The sequence below is a fragment of the Notechis scutatus genome, chromosome 7 (genome assembly GCF_049901735.1).
Source record: "Notechis scutatus isolate UNSWTSFEM ecotype Mainland chromosome 7, rNotScu1.2, whole genome shotgun sequence".
NCBI classification, from domain to species: Eukaryota; Metazoa; Chordata; class Lepidosauria; order Squamata; family Elapidae; genus Notechis; species Notechis scutatus.
In genome coordinates, this window is record NC_142015.1 from 25551514 (window position 1) to 25567218 (window position 15705).

The 15705-nt window shown below is 45.4% G+C and overlaps 1 protein-coding gene across 1 annotated transcript in view; it reads right to left on the reverse strand.

Moving 5' to 3' along the window:
* Window positions 1-15705, reverse strand: part of CBL (Cbl proto-oncogene) — a 33851-nt gene that overhangs the window by 7162 nt on the left and 10984 nt on the right. The window contains exons 3-12 of the mRNA XM_026687981.2: window positions 10557-10703; window positions 9242-9398; window positions 8659-8780; window positions 8050-8187; window positions 6337-6424; window positions 5286-5417; window positions 4607-4807; window positions 2807-2944; window positions 1643-2002; window positions 660-751 (exon numbers count right to left, since the gene is read on the reverse strand). Coding sequence (XP_026543766.2) covers window positions 660-751; window positions 1643-2002; window positions 2807-2944; window positions 4607-4807; window positions 5286-5417; window positions 6337-6424; window positions 8050-8187; window positions 8659-8780; window positions 9242-9398; window positions 10557-10703 — 1575 coding nt within the window. The remainder of the gene's footprint in view (window positions 1-659; window positions 752-1642; window positions 2003-2806; window positions 2945-4606; window positions 4808-5285; window positions 5418-6336; window positions 6425-8049; window positions 8188-8658; window positions 8781-9241; window positions 9399-10556; window positions 10704-15705) is intronic.

Here is a 15705-nt window from a genome sequence, read left to right on the forward strand (position 1 = left end):
CAAATACAGGTTTGCAATCTGGGATAGAAGGCAGCTTGCTGCTCTCTGCTGATGAAACTTTTGAAGTGAGAGTTGGGGAGGCTTTTGGTCCGTGTGTCAAACCTTTCAAAAGTTTTAACTTTGTGACTTGTAGTGTGCCCAGTCTTGCATCACAAATGACAACACAGCAACACAGCTGCACGCACACACACACACACACCAGGCAATATGACTACAAACACACACACACACACACACCAGGCCACGAAGCCTCACACTGTCTTAAGACAGCCTCTTACGTTAAGCTACTCGTCTGTTGAGATCCAGTTTGATCCTATTTTAGTTTCATGATGTGAAACCTCTTGCGGTTTCTCCCATCTTCGTCACCCGAAGCCATCCTAGCAAACCTCCCCAAACGAAACAAAAACTGCAGCCAGATTTACCTAAGCAGCTTAGCCTAAAATCACCCGCCCCATTTGGCGCGTTCCAGCGTCACAAGAAAGCGATGCCTTCGCTACAGAGAGGATCAGAAACCAAATGAGGAATCAGATACCAACCGGAAACTCTCCCCACGAGTTTCTACAGAGTTTCGAACTTTGAGTAATCGATTGGGCAATTCGACCTTCGCAACGGTCGTAAAATTTTCCGTGGCTGGGAGCTCCCCTGAGGACGCAACTTACCTTATAGAAAGAGAATAGATGGCATTGGCAGAAGAAGATGGTTTGATTTTAGAATGCTCGCTGTCTAAGCCAGCAGGAAGCCCCAGTTGATTCTGCAAGAAAACATTGCATCAGACGCCACCCCTGGTGTACGGTTGGAGGTGCATTTATTGAGCCTCCATATTTATTTATTGTAGTTATAAAAAAAAGGCACACTTAGGCATCACTTGGGTTAGCTTCTAGCCAGTGCATTAGCTCCTTCTCTCAAGGAAGACATCACCACCACATGGGCCCAACTGTTTCGTCACCTCTTGAATGGCCTGAGGAAGTAGCAAAGGTCTTGTCCATTTCCTCAGGAGTTATAGGATCAAACTCCTCCCAAGTAAGCAAGAAGGGCCAGCTCTCCCTTGACTCAGTGATCCAGCTCCAAGCAACTTTGCCCACTAGAAAGAATCTTTGCTATTCCCAACGTTGCCTTTGGGTAGGAGGAGAGGCAGAAACTGTGAGGGGGAGTGGGGGAGAAATATCTGCCTCTATCTAGGATCGAACTCACAGCCTCCTGATTGTGAGGTGACAACTCCACCTCTAGGCCACCGCACCACTCCAGTCCTGTGCATAACCATGAGCGGCAATAAACCAATTTAAGTGGACCTTATGTGTGGACCTGCACTTTTGCGCCTGGGATTTTAATAGCTCTTGCAAATTTCATAAATGAAAAGGAGGGGTAGAAGGGTTATGCTGCAGAGCCCATTGGTCAAGGAATTCCGACTGGCGGGGTCCAAGGGAAGAGCCTTTTCTGCCGTGGCTCCCGTCCACTCGAACATCATGCCCTGGAGGCGAGATCTGCATGCACCCTTTGGCTTTCTGAAAGGGCCTGAAGACTTGTCCCTTCCAATGACCTGGTGCCCCAACAGGGGTGGGTTATACTGGAAATGGTTCGTGGACGGGGATAAGACCCCCCACCTCCTCCCCATGGGAAGCCTGGCACACCCACACCCACTCACCACAGGAGTGTCCAGGCTCAGAGTACTGCCCAGTCTGTGAGGCTCCACCCTGGCCTCCATCTGAGAAGGCAGCGAGAAGGGGAGGGAATGCCGGTTCTTCAACTCCCTATTGGCCCAGGCTTCAGTGGGAGCCTTCAGCAGGGGTCGCGAGGGCCAGAGCTCTCCCTGACGGTTACAGGGCACGGGGGGCAGCTTGTCCCTGGAAGGGCCGTCTCCTGGAGTGCAAGGCAAGGGTCGTCTCTGGGACCGAGACTCTGCCCCAATGGCGTGGGGCCTGTCTGGAGGAGGAGGTGGTGGAAGATCTCGGTGAGTTGGTGGGATCGGCAGAGGTTTGTCTTTGTGGAGAGAACCAGGTACAGCCTATAAAGTAAGGGAAAGCTTTCCAAGTACAGTGATATTTTAACTTTTCTCTTCGAAGCAGTTTCTCTTGGTGACTTTAAGATGCGTAGACTTCAACCCTCCCAGAATCTCCCAGCCAGCCATGGCATTCCAGAAGTTGCAGTCCACACATCTTAAAGTCACCGAGGTTTAAGATACACTAAAATTAAATCATAATATCCTTCCTTCTATAATCCTGTGTAATCATCAAAGCCATGGATCACACGTTCATGTTTGTATATGTATGCACAAAGTCAGAAAGGCCACATCAGAAGTTTCCAGCCACCGATAAAACAATGATTAGATTATAACAGGCAAGTTACAGAGGAAAGGTGACTCAGCCCAAAGTTTGTAAGGAACCACAACATGCTGTTAACTTGGGCAAGAAGAAGTAGGAGCCAGGCTGAAAAATCAGTCCATCAAGGCTATCATTTAACTCAACAAATACATTAGCTGGAATTTGAATCATCAAGAAGAGGGAAAGTGGAAAAGTCCACAGTGCCACTGAAGAAAATTAATCAAGCCCAACACAATTAAGATAGTGTGAGAATCCTTGGAGCTTTCTGAGCTTGGTTGTTTTCTTGGAGACGTTTCATTATCCAGCCAGGTAACATAAAGTGCTAGCTGACATCATGTAGCATTGAAGATGTTACCCAGTTGGGTAATGAAACATCTTCCAAGGATACCATAGTTCAACCCCTCAGCTACAAAGGCTCTCTTCCATTGGTCCATTTCGGGTAAGGCGTTTTTCAAAGGACACCTCATCAGTCTAACAAGTTCCGGTACCTTGGAAGTGGTTCCTGGGCTCGAAGCTCCAGGTGGGTTGGGCACCCGCTGCTGCTGCTGCAGAAGGTCCAACCGTGGAGGTACTGGCGGAAGGGCTGCCTGGGGAGTCATTGAAAATGGAGAAGGAGGACGTTCCACCTGAAGAGAGGCCAAGAGGAGATCCAGTGAAGACGTTTTAAAAAAATATCAGGACTAATCATCAAGTGACCACTACCATGGCATTTCAAGCCACCTTTTCTTCAAGCCAAGCGGGAGACCTGCTGTTTATCTTTATCCAACAAATACGAGCAGGTGCTCTTCTCTTCTGCCCCAGGCTTCCTAAACCGTTAATTACTCACGCTCTTGTTTTAAAAATAAGACTAATTGCAGCGCTGGGAATTGTTTTCATTCCCAGCCGGAATTAATCTCAAACAGTCCCCCGAGATAAGCACCCACCTTTCAGTTCTGTGAAATGATGCCAAAAACAGAAGTATCAGATGAACTAGAAAAGGAACCAACCGAAGTACAAAAAAACCCAACCGAAGTATGAAGAGCTTCAAGGATGACTCTGAACCAATCGAACTACTTTGCTTCCTGCAAAGGTTTCGTCATCTTGGCCTGACTTTTATGCCTTATGGGAGGGGCAATCACCTCCCAGCCTTACCTCTGAGTCGCTCCTTCTGCTTCAGCTGCTTTCACCTTCTAGCAGCTCTGTGCACACACCCACTGGGAACAGGCTCCCCTGGGTCCTCTGCCTCACTGCTGCCAGACTCCAGAGGCTCCGAAGGCAGCACCCCACTCCCACATGGTCCTGGCCACATCTCTGCATTGGACGCAGGACCCTCGTCTGAGTCCTCCCCAGAGTCCCTGACTGGTCCCCATTCTTCCCCACTGTCCGATTCCGCTGCCGTCTGCACCGGCTGCCGGCGAACCATAACATCTTCCTTCCTGTTCATTCCAATACAGTATCTCAGGAATAACAAGACCTGTTCTGTCACCGATTCATCTGCATACTGTTCTTGAACCGGACTAGCCGAGGGCATAGTTTTTAAAGGTGACAGATGGTCACCTTAAGGACAGCCAGCAGCTGAGAGCACAGGCCTGCTGATATTTGGGCACAGACCCGGAACTGGTCTCTGCTGAGGCACAGCGATCCCAGAAATCATTAACAGGTTTCCAAGAGAGCAGAAAACAAAATGGGTCCATCTGTTATGCCAATCAAAGGAGGTACATCAACAGGCAGACAATGGTAGCTCCAGCAGAGGCTACGTCTTCCAAGCTGGTCGTGAATTCATTACTCAAGAAGAGACTCAAAGAGACGCATGGCTAACCAGGACGCCTCAAACACAAGGAGACAGGACTGACAAGCTCAGCTGTGGGGCGGCCGAATGTAAAAGACCGCAAAACCCAAGAAAACACACACACACACACACACCTTGCCAACTTGAGCTCTGCATGGCCGCTGGGAGGAAACATTATCAGGATAGAGAGCAGGCAGAATGGATAGGGCTACTCACTGCAGCATTTTACTTGCAGAACTCGCAGCTGACTGCCGATTATAGACATTAATATTGACAATAGAGACTTTTAATTAAAGTGGAAGGCTGACAACCGTCTGAAACCAAACACTAGAAAACATATGTAAACTTGGTTCATAAGATTTAAAGGGGTCAAACTGAAGGCAGGTTCAGGGTCTGTACAGACTATCATTCTGAAGACCTTACTGGCTGGCTGCCTCCCTCCTATCCATCCATCCCATCCCATCCCATCCCAATTTATATTACTTTACTTCCATGGAGGAGACCATCAGTCCAGTCTTACCTTTGCACCAGCCAGCTCTTTCATCATGAACAGGGATTCATCCGTTCTGTCATCATCATCGTCGTAATTTGGAGAGGGGGTTCCTTCTGCCCCTGGCCTCAGAAGCCCTCCCCCTCCTCGGGGATCGAAAGGGTCCACCACAATGGGCTCCGTGCCTTTAATTTCACAGCGGCAGAACGGGCATCCCTGCCCCTCCGATTCCTGCAAACAGAGAGCAGGACCACGTGATTCACTCAGGGCCACCCCATGGATTGTGGCTGCAGGATTATCTTGGCACACGGGAGGGAGGGAAGGAGGAAAGAAGGGAGAGAAAGAGGGAGAGAGAGAAAAACTTATAACCTGCTACTGCAGTAGGAAATTAACTAGTCTGAATGTATGACTAGAGGCCTTATGGGCACACCAAAAGAAAGAGGAAGAAAAATCAAATGTTCTACCTCCCTCCCTCCATCTCTTGCACACAGACAGACACAAACACCTTTGCCTCCTTCACTGCACAAACACATTGGAGCACAACTGCATAATGGTTGACTCAGCCTAGAGGAAGAACACCCATTCTAGGTGCCTTTCGCAAAGCTGGTGACAGCAGCCATGATGCAACATGCCCAGCCAGGTGCCACTTTCTGTAGGGGCTGCAGAGGGCCATGTTTACTCTGACGGGGGGGGGGGCGACCCCACATACCTGCCATGACGTGAGACAAGAGGTGCACATGAGGTGCCCGCAGGGTTCTATCTTCACATCTTTGTCGTTTTCGGCACAGATTTTACAGAGCTGGAAAGTGGAGCCCATCTCACAGTAGAGTTCGTACTGCTCCTGAGGGTAAGAAAGGGAGACACATCTTAAAAAACACCCTCCTGGAAACAGCCTTTTAAAAACTCAGCTTCCACAAGGGCCGCGGAAAAGGGAGAGCTTGCAACGCATTTTTTTTAAAAAAATCCACTGGTGACCACTCATTTCAAAAAGTAAGACTATTGATAATGGAACAGGGTGTGATTCTTAAATCATGGCTGCAAGGATTTCAAAGTGCAGGCGTTGAAAAAGACAGAAAATCTGTTAAAAAAGAAAGTGCTCTCTAACCGAGATTCCCCAGTTCTCCTGTTCAGTACCCTTTTCTCCAAATGTGGACTCCACACATACCCAGAGTGGATAAAAATCAATGTTGTTTTTTTTTTATTTAAAAAATGGATTTTTAAAAAATTTAAATCGTATTTTTTTTAATTTTCATCGAATTAATTTTAATCAAATGCTTCTGGAGTAAAAATCTATCTAAAATAGTTTTCTATCTAAGATACATTAATCATTTATTCAGCGTGAAATGGAGCTTAGTTATGTAGCGTGAGACTGTATATTCTGCAATATTGGGACTGTTGGTGAGTCAACAGCGGGTCAAAGGGACAGAGAGACAGAGCTGCCGAGGGACAGAGATGACAGTTGCTTTTTAAAAATTATGTTTTTAATCAAGTTAATTTAAATCAAGCCTTTTTAACTAGTGATTTAAATCCACCCTGCACATCCTTCTGTGTACTTTCCGGGTTTGTTTGTTTTTAAACTGTAGGAGTAGATGAGGCGTCCCCAAACTTGGCAACTTTAAGGCTTGCGGACTTCAACCCCCAGAATTCCTCGGCCAGAGCATTCTGGGAACTGAAGTCCACAAGCCTTAAAAGTTGGCAAGTGTGGGAAACCCCCTGGACTAGGCAGAAGGAATGGAGAGGAAGGAAGGATCTCCGTTCACCTGGGTGACTTTAATGTGGTCCTGGGGTGTGGGCTCACACAGGCCGGTCAGGTCCGGATTCTGGTTTCTTCCATCGGGATATAAGTAACTAGAGGAGAGATGGGGAAAATTATTTCTTTTAAAAGAAAGATACAGCTGAGCAGAGCAGAGCCTCAGACAAATGGGAGAGATTGCATTCTTGCAGAGGGCTGAATTAGGAGATAAAACTTAATTAGGGAGAGACCTTACAAGGCCCCAAATGTGGGAAAATAAACAGAAGTTTGAGTTGTGATTCCCCTGCCGATGAAAAAAACGGAAAAGGCCTCTCAGCTTCGAGCTGCTCAGAGCCAAACCTGTTGCTCAACCAGCTTCAGCCAATCGCAGGCCTGGCACTTAAAAGAAGCTTGCACCGGTTTGCTCTAGGTGGCTTGGGGAAGGAAGTCACGTGCACCTGAGGCCACACACCCCTTGGCATCAGAGATGGCCGTGCAAGTTCCCAGCTGCCTCTTTTTGCACAACGAGGCACTGACACACCTGCCCTCTTTTTGATCTTGTTGTGGTTTGTTACTGATGCCAATCTGTCAAAACGCCACAGGGCTGGAAAGAGAAACTCAACCGGTTGCGTATCGAAGGACTGTGCAAAACCTTGAATCCAGGTGCCTGGTAAGGCAGGTTACATTAGGACAAGCACAAGGACCCTCTTGGCTTTCAGAGAAAGAGCCAAGGAGTTTCAGAGGTTCTGCAGCTTTGGTAGAACAGACTGAATTCCTTTCCACTCTTCAATTACAGGGAGTCCTCGCCTTACGACTGGTTGCTTAACTCTCTCGTTTCCTCGAAAATATGACCTACCCTGAAAGTAAGTCCTAGCTTGATTTTTTTTTTACACATGCACCCAATATAAGCCATACCCCCCTCAAAACAAGCCCTAATTAAGATCCTGCCCACTTCAGAGTGCATGGGTAAAAATTAAGCTAGAGTGGGGATGGGGAGGTGGTGGAGCTGCCCTACTACTTACCTTTGGACAGGTGTAGCCAGGCCTCGCACACCCAGACACCTGCCTTGCTGGGTCACTTCTTCTGCAGCCGGCAAGGCTGGCCATGGTTTCCTGAAGGCTTCTGGAGCTGAGAACAAAGTTCTGGATCGATCTAGAGCTCCATTATTGGCTGCAGAGGCCTCAGGAAAGCCTTACCGGCCACAGAAGAAGTTCCTGAAAGCCTCTGACACCAAAAAGAAAGCCAGGGGCGACGCATGCAAGTGAGGTTATTCAGTGGATGGCATCCCCCGAAAATAAGACCTGGTGCCTTTTTTGGGTGGCAAAAAAAAAAAAATATAAGACAGGGTTTTGTTTTCGGGAAAACATGGTAGCCTTTGATGTTATGATGGACTCAAAATATGTTATTTATGGCCCGTCCTTAGGACTGCTGCACAGCCCCGTGCTCACGTCATTGCATTTTGAGTTTCTGCCCTTTTTACAGGGGGGAAAAATGATCACTGGTTAAGCGGGATTATGATTTACAAGCATGGGATTCGCTTAATGACTGTGGTAACTCAGTTAACAAACATCATAAAAATCGAGTCCAGCACAGGGTGATTTGACTTATGATCACAATGGCTTACAAGCAAAATTCTGGCCTCAACGGCGATCATAAATCAAGGACTGCCCGTATAGGCACCTTATCTGAAAAAAGAACGAATCAGAGTTATGAGACGGTGCAAAAAAAAAAAGTCACTCACAAGCCTTCCCTGAAGCCATCAATCAGTGCTTGAAAAAGAGGTTTGTTGTGGGGAATTGTCTGGAGGATGTTTCCATCTGCAGTGACATAGCCAATTGCCCACTGACCAAGTCGGGTACAACTCAGACGAAAAATGTAACTAAAACAACAACGACAAAAAGATACATTGGTAGCTGAACAAACACAAATGTGAACATCCTACATATAAGGCCTTCTTTGAGTGACAGCACAGCAGAAAATCTCTTTTCCCCTATCCTGGCAATCATAATAATCTGAATGCTTCTTTCAATGTGTATTAACTATCATGGCCCCTTACTTCTTGGATATTCTAAGTTGGCTTGATCATCCTATTGGGGCATTCCTACTGAGGAATGATTAAGCCTGGAAGAAACTTATGATTTTGTAAACCCACCCAGAATCTATCAGTCAGTAAGATGAGTGGTATCTAAATGGATTGACAAATCAATTAATCATCAATGGGCTTAACCCTGCAAGTGCCAATTTTTGGCATTTCAAATTTACAACGTCCCTGGTATCAACTATTTTCGACCTATAAAACGCTTAACCAGAACATGAATGGAGGTTAGAAAGGCTGCCTTGAAGCGCTCACCTTCCGGGTTTGTGAATGAACTTCTGAAGCCGGGCTTTGACCTCATCGTAGGTCAGGAATGCCATGTAGCCAGGATGAGTCACTGCAAGGCTATTCCAGTTTCGAAGCAAAGACGACCAGGGCTGGGTTGGGGGGGAAGGTGAAAAGGTAGGGAGTTACTTCAGCAAGGAAACAGCCTTTCCAGTCGTGGCTCATTCCACTTCCCCTGCAGTCACATCCCCTCCGTGAATTGACTTCGGCCACATTCAACCCCAACCATTACATTTCAAATAGCAGCAGAGAATTTAATTGGCATTTTAATGGGGCATGGCCATTTTTCTTTTCAAAACTATCCCCCATGCCAGGTTATCAATCCTTCCTGATCCCAGAAATCCCAACGGACAGTAGAAGCCAGAGAGATTCGGGAGGCAAGGAAGCCAGTAGATGGAGAGAAGGAACATTTGAAGGTTGAGGCTGTACAAGTCAGGGAGAGGAAGATCGACCATTTCAACAGGAGGAGGAAAAAGCTGTTTCAGTGATAAACCAAGGTCTGTCTTTGGGGAAATCGTGGCTTATCAATAAAAAAGAAAAAAAAAAAGCTTACCTGAAATAGACGGGTAAAAATATCAAATTCAAACACTGAAATGTAATCGTTGCATGTCAGGTCAATGGTTGATTTCAATGCCATGGCTTCCAGGCCGGAACTGATGGGGTGGACTTCGTGTAATGCTTGGCGGAAGGTTTTCCATGGGACAATAGTCCTAACAATAGGATAAAGATAGATAGATATATATTGGCATGGGGTTTTTTGCATCATAGGGACTTAAAACATCTGCTAAATCAAACAAAAGACTTCTTTCACCCAGTGTTGTCTTTCCTAGAGGAGCCAATCAGATTCATTTATGATAGCTTTTCCTAACCTTGCCCATTTTAAGATGTGTGGACTTCAATTCCCTGGGAATTGAGCATCTCCTGGGAGTTGAAGTCCACACATCTTAAAATGGCTATGCTCTGGGAAGTCCCTGAACAAGACATCGACTCAACAGCTCTATCCCACTCATGCTTCCTAGCCATAAATATTCAAAGCACACATCATTTCTGACGCTGGACATTATACCATTTCCCATAAATTGCTTTTAAAACCATCAGTGTTAATGGGCCTTTTGTCCATGCATATAGAGTCACAACCACAAGAATGGAAGTACACAAATGTAGGCACATGAACTGCTTTGAGAGAAACAATGTACAATTACTGAAAGCAGACAACATCAGTTATAATCCTTAATTTGTCCAATAACTGGTTAAAGCAGCTACTGACGTAACAGCAGTATAAAGGAATGTCATATAACTGCATCTAAACAAGATTTTTGACATCCAAGTAACTGTACTGAGATACTAAATAAAGGAAGTAATGAAGACTAACTGCTTGCAGGCAAGGTTATGAGTGCACATATTTCATAAGTCTTAATTTTCAGATATGTCGTGCGTATTTCATATGGGAAAAAGCTTGAATCTGGAATGCGATCAAAATTAATCTCCAGAGATAAACATCTCAAGTTATGGCAGTGTAGCCTGTTGAAGCCAAATGAAACATCAATTCCTCAACAAATCAACCATGAACAAATTTACTCTCTGAAGTCAACCCTTCTATTATCAAGGAAAGGTCAAGGCTGAAAATTATCATGAAGCTGTGTGTGTGTGTGTGTGTGGATTTTAATCCTATAAGAGTGGGAGCTACAGTCAGATAATTTCAAAGAAATACTTGAATGCCTTCACCCAGCTTTGACAGTCTTGTAGCTTTGGGGTTCCATCTCACATAAGTTGGATGTGGTAAAACCACGAGAGACAAACCACTCCAGTTATGGGTTGCCTGAAGAACTTCCGGAAGCCTAAAAGCTTATTTTGGAAATTGTACATACTTCTCCTCAAAGGCTTTTCTCCAAAACTCGGCTGCATCTGCCTTCGTGATTCGGAAAGTGTCCCCTTGGAAGAGTCCATTTGGAAATATGCCTTTCAGTTCTGCCAGCATGTGGCTGAAGATCAGAGACAATTTGGTCAGGTTGCGCCTGCAAGAACGGAAAAACACACCTTTGTAAGTCACTCTGGATAGTGAGATGAGTGGCAGATAAATTAAACAAATAAATGTGCCATGAAATGGGAAAGCAGCAACCACAAAATGAAAGAAGAAACTGGAACGTTGATTTTTCAGGTCACATTCTGACTTGGTTTTTCTAGCAATGCATTCTAATTCACAGCAGTTTGGAAATTTAGGTTTACAGTAGTTTACAAGCCCTCTTTATCCCTTCAGGTGTTTTATTGGCTTACGCAGAGGGTGCAATAGAAAGATGGATAAAATGCTTTTAAAGTAAGGCAGAAAAATGATGACCCAGCTAGGAGTTACAAGTCCTTCAATCAGTGTTATATAATAACTATCTGTCCAGACAGCATTTCATTCAAAAGAATTCCAATCATAATTTAAGTGTACCTTATTAAGCAAAATTAAGGTTTGCATAACTGAGTGCACAAGAGCCATCACCTTCTGAGTACATACACCCAGGCTACTCAACACAGGTGTACAAGAAAGGGGTAAATTTAGGGTGCTTGTGTAAGAAAATTATCAGCCACAACGAGGGAGGCTCCTGTAACTGGTCTAATCAACAGTGCCAGATGACAACCAAATTCAAAGAATAAGATTCTTCCTTCACTATTATTGCCCTTCGGTGTTAAGAAGTGAGAGCAGCTACTTGCAGTGCTTTTAATCAACGAGATTAAGAGAAGTTAACACCATGTACAACTTATTTTACTCACACACGTGGAAAGTCGGGGTAGGACCCTCAAACCTAGTTTCCTAAAGCCCCCCACTTTCTTGGCCCACGGGTGATCTCTTCTGCTAGCTTCCTCACATTATTTGCTCGCCTTATATCATCTCTGGGCTAATTAATGAGAATTTGACCGATTATGGCTTCTTTTGTTCCAGGGAAAAAGCATCAATTATGTTTGGAACTTCATGACCACTTTGGCATTAAAACGTAATTTTTGAATAAATAAAATGTTCAAGTGTCAAATGGAAAAAGGCCCTGGAAGACACCTGTGAGCATATGTTAAGCATGATGTGCGTTTTACTCACAGACTTATATAAAGAACCAAAGGTACGTGAGGCACTTTCTAGCTCTTACACCCCAGAAGGAGCAGCACATCTACACAAGAGCAGCAGCAAAAGAGAGCATTTTTTTTTTAATCTCTTGAGTAGGCTGTAGCTGTGATGGAATCCCTCCTGTTTTAATTTTCAGGCAGTTAGCTGTGAGAGTGTTTATTCCAGATCATTATTTTCCTTATCAACTACTGTTCTGGCACCATTCTCACTTCCCAATTAATATGCTTTCTCAAGGGGGACCTCCCAGAGACTCAAACACGCCTGTGACATTCACATGAGGGAGAGAGCTCGGAAAGGAGGGAGGGAAGCTAAATGCTTCTAGGTAGCCGGTCACTCTGGACGGTCTAAAAATACGAAGGGAAGGCGGTGGGTGAGATACGAGTCTTGGCTCTGGGCCAGCGTGGTGAGTCTCCCATCCAAGGAGGTGGAGTTGAGATTTTGTGCATCAACTCCTGAAGGCAACAGTAGCTTCACCAGACAGAATTGAAAATTAACACTCTATTAAATATGCTGCATCAAAGCAAGGGATGTTCTTTTCTTTTTTTTCCCACTTCTCTCCACTTGGCTCTCCTCTTCAGTTCCTCATTACTTTCTGGCTCTGTCCTGCAAAAAGTCAAGAGGTCAACCAAGCTCTCAGCCCCACTGCAGCCTCTAGCAGGGCCTCATTTTCCTGAGTTCAGTTTTCTGCTGCCTTTGCCTCTGACCTGCAGCAGGCTGTCCTTTTCCTGCTTCCTGTTTGCTGGATGAAAAACATTCTACCATGATAAGGGCTTGCCTTGCAGAAGTCACTGGGATGTCAACTCATTCCGGTCCTTCTTTGCACCCATGAATCTTTAAAACCGTCCTTTCACACCTCCAACTAGCTGCTCCAGAACTTCCCAGGAGTTCTTCTGAAGAACAGTGTTTTAGTCCGTTAACTGAGCTTATTACGTTCAGCAGGGGGGGAAATGCCCTCAATTTCAGTTGGTGCCTCTGCAGAGGAAACATGTCTGCCTTGCGACACCTTTCCTGAAATTATACATCAGGACAATCATCACACAGCCAAATTAAGCAAGGTTCTCAGATTATTTGGGGTGGGGGGGAGCTATACATCCCAACTCTCTGGAATACAAGGCAGCATCAGGTAGAAAAGCACTAGGATATCTCTCGGCAATCACTACCATATGCTGCTAATTCCACTCATATGACTAGCAGAAACTAAATCAAGCAAGGGAAAACACGCATAATATAATCTGCAGTGATACAGTCTGTAAACACTGCATAGAATTTCTCTCTTCTGGATATAACATTTTTAAAAAAATACGCGACAGGTACAGTACATTGCAGACTAAAGGTATATGGGATACCATTTATATTTTAGGGCACCAAGTAAGGTTCATGATCATCTACAACAGGGGTGTCCAACCTTGGCAAAGCTGGCTGAGGAACTCTGGGAGTTGAAGTCCACAAGTCTTAAAGTTGCCAAGGTTGGACACCCCTGATCTACAATATTCCAGAGGAGCACCTAAGGAATTGGCTAGATGTTATTATATACAGGTAGTCTTTGACTTCATTTAGTGACGGTTCAAAGAAACAACGGCACTTTAAAAAAGCGACTTATGACCGTTTTTCACACTTAGGACCACTGCTGCATCACATGGTCAAAATTCAGATGCTTCGCACCTGGTTCATGTTTATGATGGTCGCAGCATCCCGGGATCATGTGACCTGCTTTGGAGACCTTCTGGCAAGCAAAGTCGATGGGAGAAGGCAGATCCACTGAACGACCGCGTTACTAACTGAACAAATGCAATGATCCACTTAACAACCGTGGCAAGCAAAGTCGTAAAATGGGGCAAACTCACTTGGCAAACGTTTTACTTAGCAACATAAATTCAGGGCTCAACCGTGGCCGTAGCTCCAGGACTACCTGTACTTCCTTAAGAAAAGAGCAAATATAGTGGGCAAATTTAAAAGCAGCTCTAGCAGAACACGAGGAATTCGAATTAAGCACGCCATTGCTATTTCAACCTTAGCCCTAAACATTTAAGCATTCACAATTACAATTGGAATAAAATTCTTTGCAGAATCAGACTGCTAGTCACAACAAATGTGTTGTGTGGTGACAAAATGACTGCATGTTTCCAAAGACAGGTTACCAGTTGGAAGACTGCAGATTGGGTAAACAAAGCAAAACAACAGGGAGCGTTTTGAGATCTTAATAAATACAAATGTTATGAATGGGCTTAAAAGCACGAGAGAGAGACAGAGAGCTCTCTGGAAAAAAAAAATACATATATAAATATCCTGTCTAAAAATAACAAGGATGCTTCCTTGTTTACGTTTGGTGAGGAAGACTGAAGATGTACCTGGGAACAGCTTGTGTAAGCAAGTCTGACTTCCGCAATCGCTGTTTATTCAAAATATCCAAACTCACAAGACGGATGGAGAGGAAACCAGGCTGCTGCCCCCGCAGAAAGGTAACGCATGGCGCTTCTACTGATCTGCTCTGTGATTAGCTTTAAACATACACCAAGTTTCTCTCTCCCCCCGCCCCCCCATTTTATTCCCAGGGAAGCCAGATGTGCTGGCTCAGGGGAGGAAGGCTTCAATTCACAGACTGATAAAGATGCCGAGATGTTTAGAACGGAAAGCCAAGCCTCTCCAATGGGGGGGAGGCTACACGTTTGATCTCATCCCGAGAAAGTAAACAGGGGCCTGAAATATCAGCGCAAAGAGGGGTGTGTGAGAGAGAATGGCTTCCTGGCTAGTTGAGGTCGAGAATGCAATTTTGCAGACTTGATGGAGGATTGCTAGAAAATCTGCATGGGTGTACAGGTAACCCTCGACTTACAACAGTTCATTTCGTGGCCGTTCAAAGTTACGGTGTCACTGGAAAAAAATGGGACTGTTGCAGAGTCCCCATGGTCGCGTGATCAAAATTCGGGCCCTTGGCAGTGAACTGACTCACATTTATGACAGTTGCAGAGTCCCGGGGTCCCCTTTCGCCACCTTCGGAACAAGAGAAGTCAACGGGGAAGCCAGATTCACTTAGGAAGAGGCAATGATTCACTTAGCAACCGTGGCCAGAAAGGTTGCAAAATGGAGCCAAACTCACTTTAACTGATGTCTCTCGCTTAGCAACATACATTTTGGGGTCAAGTAAGCCAAGGACTCCCTGTATAGCAGAATCTGAATTATGCCACAAGCGGGATGACAAATTATGGCATGATTTTTAGGCCGTGGCATTAGAACCTCATCAATCGTTTCCTTCTGAAAAGTGCGAGAACAACGGTCTCCCAAATGTCCAAATCCAATTTTTTTAGTATCTAGAGTAGGCGTAGTGCTATTGCTAAAGAAGTATGCTAAAAGCAGGGGTCTCCAACCTTAGCGACTTTAAGACTTGTGGACTTCAACTCCCAGAATTCTGGGAGTTGAAGTCCACAAGTCTTAAAAGTTGCCAAGGTTGGAGACCCCTGTGCTAAAGCAATTCATATTCAGAGCCTCTCTCCCCGCCCCCCACCTTGGTCCCCTAGCTCTGTCTTCCTCTCAATGCCGAAATTTGACTTGAGTCTAACCAAACGGAAACATTTAATGACAGCGTTTTCAAATAGTTTAGAAGCTTGTGAAGAACAGCAGCATGTGCCTCTCTGGGTCGGGAGACAAACATCCTAACTTAACTTCCCCCTATCCTTTTCAGAGGGGGATAGCAAAGCCATGAGCCACTCAGGGAGGGGTTGTTGTTGTTTTTTTCCAACCTGCGGTTATCCTGCCACACACGTAACAGGGCAGCGGCCACTACAATGGAAGGCATCTGGCTCAATTCTTCCATCCCGAGCGATGAATTGCTACATCTGGAAAGGACTCGATTAATCCTGCACGCAACGCCAACTTGTGATGTTATCTCAGTGCCCGGTGCTTGCCTGATGCAAATG